The 6875-nt window shown below is 39.2% G+C and overlaps 1 protein-coding gene across 1 annotated transcript; it reads left to right on the plus strand.

The window, feature by feature from the left end:
• Window positions 1-3210: 3210 nt before the first annotated feature.
• Window positions 3211-5947, plus strand: BTG1 (BTG anti-proliferation factor 1). The gene is made up of 2 exons (XM_053462415.1): window positions 3211-3355; window positions 4622-5947. Exons 1-2 carry the CDS (start codon window positions 3211-3213, stop codon window positions 4984-4986), a joined length of 510 nt encoding a protein of 169 aa, XP_053318390.1. The 3' UTR covers window positions 4987-5947.
• Window positions 5948-6875: the final 928 nt, after the last annotated feature.

Consider the following 6875-nt stretch of genomic DNA (forward strand, 5'->3'; position numbering starts at 1 on the left):
CTTAAATACAACAAAATTCCTCTGCTCATTTTGTGTATTCAGCGGGTAAGAAATCAGTTTGTTCAGGTATCTCAATTTAAATTTGCAGGACAAAAGCAATTCACAGTCCTGTGGCTGTGAATTAGTGTATTTGTCACTTCAAAGCATCCAAGGAGGTGATAGAAGAAAAAAAAAACCTCAGCTGAAGAACAAAGACGAAGAGACAAAATCCCGAAAACCCACACAATTATTATTATGTATTATATAAACGAAGAAATAACAAAGGTTTAAACAGACCAGAAAGCGTGAATAAATACATGAGAATCTGCAAATAGACTTAATTAGCGGTCACTCATTAACTTCCTTGTTCTGAAATGGAAAACCACACACACACACAAACACGCACAGAACTGACACCCCAACACCTGCCTCCCACAATGTAAAATCATCAGATAAAAGGTCAGTGTGCAACAGGATGCGATAAAAATATTATTTGTCACTGTACTCACACTTGAAGAACAAACCTTAGTGTGCTGAAAGCCTGCATTTTCTGAGTTACCCATTACGTGTATCACCTACATGATCTCAGTGACCTTATTATGGAAGTACATTGAGTCCCATTTATCAACGTGTATACACAAAATGTAACATTTCAAGGTACTGTATAAACTGAAATGAAACATAAACTTTAACTAAAAGATTGCAACAAATGAAGTACCGGTAGTAACATTATGCCATAGAAAACAAGCCCCCCCTGAGAGGTCACAGCAGCATATATCAAAACCTGTGTTTTTCTCCTTTTTCTAATATAAGCTAACAAACCATCAACTGATTTTTTGATGGTACAGGCCTCTTATTTGTTGATCTGACAAACACTTTCTTTTTCTTTCCATAAGGGTAAGGAAATGAGAATGCAATTAATAAACAAAGCAGCACCAGGACTATTCTGTACAGTTTCACATGCCACATTTCACTGTATATATTAGAGGAGCGGTGTTGGCAGGGGGTGAAAAAGCATGCATTTAAACAGCAGCTGCTTATGTGCACAGTGGGATGTATTTTTATATTTGTAGCATATGACTCACTAAGTCACGTGGACCTCTGCCTGCCATATGATTTCACTACCTCTTTGTCTTACGCTTCCTGAAAGTCTGGTTTTTGTCTCTGGAGGATTTAACCTACACATGTGATTTGAGTGCCTATGTAGGACATATAAAATATGCATACTGTGTGTTGAAACTAAAGAATTTCCCTTCTTCAAAGTACACACCCTCAACATTATTATTTGTGGTTGAAAAGTTGATACAATAACAAAGCCACAGGCATGGAGGAGTAATCTAGGCTGTCTTTTGTTGTTGTGCCATGACTTTGTCTTGTTATGGTCTGTGCCTGCCTTCCAGTGGGGGATGGGGCCTTTCAGACTCTGCCATGTGTCACGGTGACAAAAAGCAAGAGATAAGCTTTGCTGCTCACTGTGCTTCAGAGCCCTATTGTGACCTCAACCAGTTCAAACCAAATCAATGTTCCACAAACACACCGTACACGATGATTGAATGTTACCTTGCAAATAGAGCTCATGGAATACAGATAGCATAATTTTGTGTGATTAATACATATTTCTCCATAGTTACGTGTGTTTCGTGTTCAAACCGCACAGACTGCAAGGACAAAAGAAGAAAAATATAAATACACCATGGCTGTCTATCTTTGCTAATGTGGATAGCCCATACCTAATTAACAAGAAGAATTAAAAGATCATTCATTGATTCTTGACACTTAATATGCTGGACGCAGTGACAATTCTGTTTTATTACCTAAAAACACAAATAAGAATAAGTTATATACAAAAGAATTGCATTTTTTTAATATTTCCAGTATATATAATAAATTCAATCCCCCATACTATATATATATATATATATATATATATATATATATATATATATAGCTCCAAAATACATAGTTACTAGGCAACTCCTATTTGCATTCTTTTCCACCCAATTCAGTTCAATTCAGAACTTGTCCCCCCAGAACAACTAACTTAACTTGCCACATCTACAACTTGGTGGACATTTCTAGAGTGAAACAAACACATTTTGCTTCACTGATTCTTTGAAAATAATAAAAACAGGTCATGACTGGGACCATATTAAATGCCTGCAACATGGTACCTATTAATAGGGCTAGCGGTTGGGCAAAGAAGGGGCAACGTAAAGTGGTCCAGACATAAATTCCGGGGTTAATTTCCTGACTTTACTATTCATAAAGGGCTAAGCTGGCCCTAATAATAATTTAATGGAGAAATAGTTTTAACTATACATTGCACACGGCCAGCCATGCTGTGCATGCAGCAAAGGCTCAGTGGGGTTGGATTTTCACAATGTGAAATCCTTTTAGTGAATAGACCCCTCTCCTATTCCACGGGTAGAAGCATGTACTAATAAATACACACCGTTTAAGCGATACACTTTAGTGAATAGTATACTATTTAAACATTATATATAGATATATATCTATATATATATCTATATATATATATATATATATATATACAGTTGTATCGAACATATGCTCGGCCATACGTGTAGCCCTTTGTTTGTACAGCACGCAGCTGACACCGGATACCAGCAGCCAGTGTTTGTCTGAGGAAGCCCCGCCTCCATGTGCCCTGTGGTTTACGTCACTTGGCCAGACTTTGTTTACAATGGAGATTTTTTTTTCTTCTTCTTCTCCGTCTGCCCTCGACTCTCATTGGTCTGTATAGGGAATTACGCCATCCGACTGTATCCTCCCCGCAACACGGAGTTGTCGAAAATGGTGCGATCCCTTGATAGGCTTGAAGGTGAAGCCACGCCTTTCGACGCCATTTCCTTCCGTTGGTATATAGACCTACGCACTAACAAATCTGCCCTCACTTTTTTACTTCGGGGAAGCTGGCAGCTGTGGGGGGTTTGCGTGTGAATGTAACGGGGGAAAGAAAGACTTAATTAGCGACGTGTCCTACTAGAGGGGATGATCAGTGAGAAGCAGCACTTTGAAACGCATAATCCCCTCTCTACCCGAATGTGTCATAAGCCTACCTGATTTTTTTATAATAAAAACCCATAAAAAATTATAAAAATCGTAAAATAACTGAGAAACGTAACGAGTTAAAACCAAGAAACGTGGAGATCCGCAGCGGGGACTGTTTGGTGAACCGGGAGCCTCGCATTTTGTGTGTCCGCAGCCTCCATGCTTATTCACTACCCACGGACCAACATGAAGCCAGAGATCATCGCGGCGGTGGGCTTTCTCTCCAAGTTCCTGAGGACCAAGGGCCTGATGAACGATGTCGAGCTGCAGACCTTCAACCAGTCGCTCCAAGAGCTGCTGGCAGGTAAGACAGGCCACCGACACTAAGCTATAACAGAGCACCAAGACAGCCAAGAGACCCTGGAGGACATGATGTCGCTGGTGGGTGCGTTTTAATCATCCTGTACAAAACAAGGGGCACGGCCGGGGCCACGGCGAGCTTCGCAGCTGCTGCCTTAAGGTGGAACTCCGTGTCCCTTCTCTATGTCGCACTAAGGCTGGGGCTCTTTAGCACTCTGTCTTAATTGATGACATGTTAGTTTATATGATCTATATTGTGTCGCATGGCTAAGAACCCCTATATACTAAGGCATTAGGGGAGTAGTTGGTGTAGCCCGAAGAAACTTTGTCCCTTTGTGTGCGTTAACGGTGGTAAAAGTCATTAGAATATGTATATTTTTCTCTTTGTTCCCTGTAGTAGGTAGCGTTACCCCCTCCCCCACCGTGACTGGAAAATACACGGTCATTTAGTTTTCCTTCCTGCCCAGACTACAGATCATAGCTTTGTTGTTGCACTTTTCACACACTCCCTTCTCGTCAGAGTATTGCTGGGGTAGAAACCTACACCCCACATAAGGGGATTTTTTTGCATACACTTAACACGTCTTAATGTACACAGTGATATTTTCTTAGGTACTCACAGTATTGTTTACACATGACCTTTCATATAACACACAACAAACAATGGGAAGACAACAATATAGGGATATAAATTATATATAGTTTTATAGCTCTTAGGCCCCAAATGAAATATACCTCAGTCACAAGACAGACGTCTATGAATCATGTTTCTCTTTTCTGACAACCCCTTTTAGGTCTTATTTCATGTGACCCCCGGACTTAATCTCATAGAAACATTAATAACTCCTTGTAATGTTCTGCATAGGACAGCCCATCTGGTTGCGCAAGACAAAAGATTAGCATTACCGCTGCTGAAAAGTGCCTTACCTGTGTTCCGTAAACCTTGTGTTTCTTTATGATGGTTCTGTTAATGAAGAAGCCATATTGAGGATGTAAAAACTTATTTCCATCACTTTTTATAATGTGTTACATATTGTTGCTGAGCCAAAGGGTTAAGCAGTATATTGTACCCCTGAGCACTGGTGAGCAATTAAGAGTTACAGAGTCCCTGTAATTTAACGCCCAACACAACTATGTATATAATACAATATATATATATTATATTGCATTAAATCAAACTATTGCCTGCTAAATAATTACGGAGAATTGGCTTTAGCTGTGGTTTAAACCAGGAACTTGAGTTAATGTTTGCATCTTTCTTTTCTTAAAGAACATTATAGACACCACTGGTTTCCAGAGAAGCCCTCAAGGGGGTCAGCCTACCGTTGTATCCGGATTAATCACAAGATGGATCCTTTGATCGGGCAAGCAGCAGACCGCATCGGACTCAGCAGCCAGCAAATGTTTAAGCTTCTGCCAAGTGAACTCACCTTGTGGATTGACCCCTACGAAGTGTCTTATCGAATTGGAGAGGATGGTTCAATATGTGTGTTGTATGAGGCCATACCCACTGGTGCTCATAGTCAAAATGGCAGCAGCTCTCTTGTTGAGAGCAGGATTAGCTGTAAAGATGAACTTCTCCTGGGCCGAACAAGCCCATCCAAAACCTACAATATGATGACTGTATCTGGTTAAGATATGGTCAATGGGCTGGATCATCTTGTAACAGATGGAAAAAATATTGTCTTTAATTCGGGAGGGCTCCTATGGGGATGGATTGTGAAGTTTTACAAAATGTCACAGCTGTGAAAATCGGGCACAAAATAGTGGTAGACCTTGTGATAGTGCCGTGGTTCAGACAGTACCTTTCTGTGATTTAATAGCCTGTCTTTTTAAAGGAATGTTATAATTAAATCTTAGACTGATAGCGGTCTCAAAGTTGTTTACCACTAGACATTTTGTTTAGTGTTTATAATTGTATTAATCTTTTAATCCAAAGCTTCGATGTCTTTGTAAAGTTGGTATTTCTTGCCTGCAGACAATCCTGCGGGGGTATAACTTGCACTAATGAACTCAAATGTCAATGTTACTTTTTCATGGCAGCTCAGTAGCAAGGTGTGAGCAGTATGAAATATGAAATATACTGGAAATGTAAACGGCAGACATAGCTTGCACTGAAAATATGTATAGTTGTATATAGAAAAGTTGGGAAAATATATCAAGTCTGCTAAACATACTTGAGGAACCTTCATATTGTGAAATGAACTTGAACGTCAACACCTAATTGTTTTTCCTTAACAGGCATTAAAACGCATAATAAAGACACTGTCTGAACTAAGGCGTTATCACCCGCCAGCTTATCTGTACACTTCCTAGCTTGTAGTTTTCTAAGACGGAGTAAACTTCTTATTTTTAGAAAGTGGAGTTCTGCTTTGTAATTTCTTGTATCTAATTGGGTAAAAGTCTTCTTTTTTTCCCCCACAAACCACCATCTATTTTGTGAACTTTGTTAGTCCTCTTTTATTTAAAATTATGAACTGATGTAAATTTGTACAGTTCATGTATATTGATCGTGGCAAAGATGTACAGATTTCTATATTTTGAATGAGAGATTTTCTTCTCTATAATAAATTGTTTCTTATCTCAGCATTTTAAATGAATTGTCTTGTCTGATTATGTAGAATTCTCTATTTTCCTTTTAGCCCCAGAAGACTCTTAGGATGCACAAAGGACACAAGCATCCTTAATCTGAATATGCTGGAATTTTCAATACACATTCCTGGAGTTTAATTGGAGATATTATACACCCCTTTTGGAAATCTTCATTTGGATGTAGGCTAGAGCCAAAAAAAAAACATTCCACATGCAAACCATTATATGTAAATGGTTTGTTTAATAACTTCATCACATGGAAGTAAACACTTAATACAAGGAAATAAGCAGGAAAACCCTCAATCGACCACAGGAATAAAATTAACAAATGGAGATAAATATAAAAAAAAGTGTGTGGCCTTTCCCTATCGCCCTTTCTGGATTAATCCCCTTTATTGTGCAAATGCTGCACTCCATTAAAACCTGGATAATTCTCTACAGCAAGGCAGAGTGTTTTGACCCAAGGCAGGGCAGAGCTTTGCACAAATGGTTTCACAAAACGTATGCAGGGCACATTGCGCAGTTGGATAGCACTTTGATAATAGGCCCTTTGCACGTAATGAGTGTGTTCCAAAAACATGGATAAAGAATGGATTGCAGGTTGGTTGGCAATAGTTGCATGAACCGGTTCCTCTCTAATCATCTCAAGGTATGTACACATTTACTTAATAGCTATTGCATTCCCTGACACACTTTTTGTCTAGTTAAATCCACCGTATGTGTGTATGAATACAAACATTTGGCTCTGTAACCGGGGTTCTAAGCTTCACACACCCAGGGTAAGAGTCCACCCTCCCTTCGTTCTTAATTTGCTTGTGTTTCTAAAATACTGAACTTCGCTCCCTACCCTTGTTTTAGAAGTCTAGTAATCTCAGAATGGATATTATTAATCATATGTTTATTAGGGGGATTAGGTGTGCATTTCTCGTGGT

The sequence above is a fragment of the Spea bombifrons genome, chromosome 4 (assembly GCF_027358695.1).
Source record: "Spea bombifrons isolate aSpeBom1 chromosome 4, aSpeBom1.2.pri, whole genome shotgun sequence".
Lineage (NCBI taxonomy): Eukaryota > Metazoa > Chordata > Amphibia > Anura > Pelobatidae > Spea > Spea bombifrons.

Coding starts and splice junctions, on each gene's coding strand:
- BTG1 (XM_053462415.1), top strand. CDS start 3,211: ATGCTTATTCACTACCCACGGACCAACATGAAGCCAGAGATCATCGCG. Junction 3,356..4,621: donor GCTCCAAGAGCTGCTGGCAG/GTAAGACAGGCC, acceptor CTTTTCTTAAAG/AACATTATAGACACCACTGG.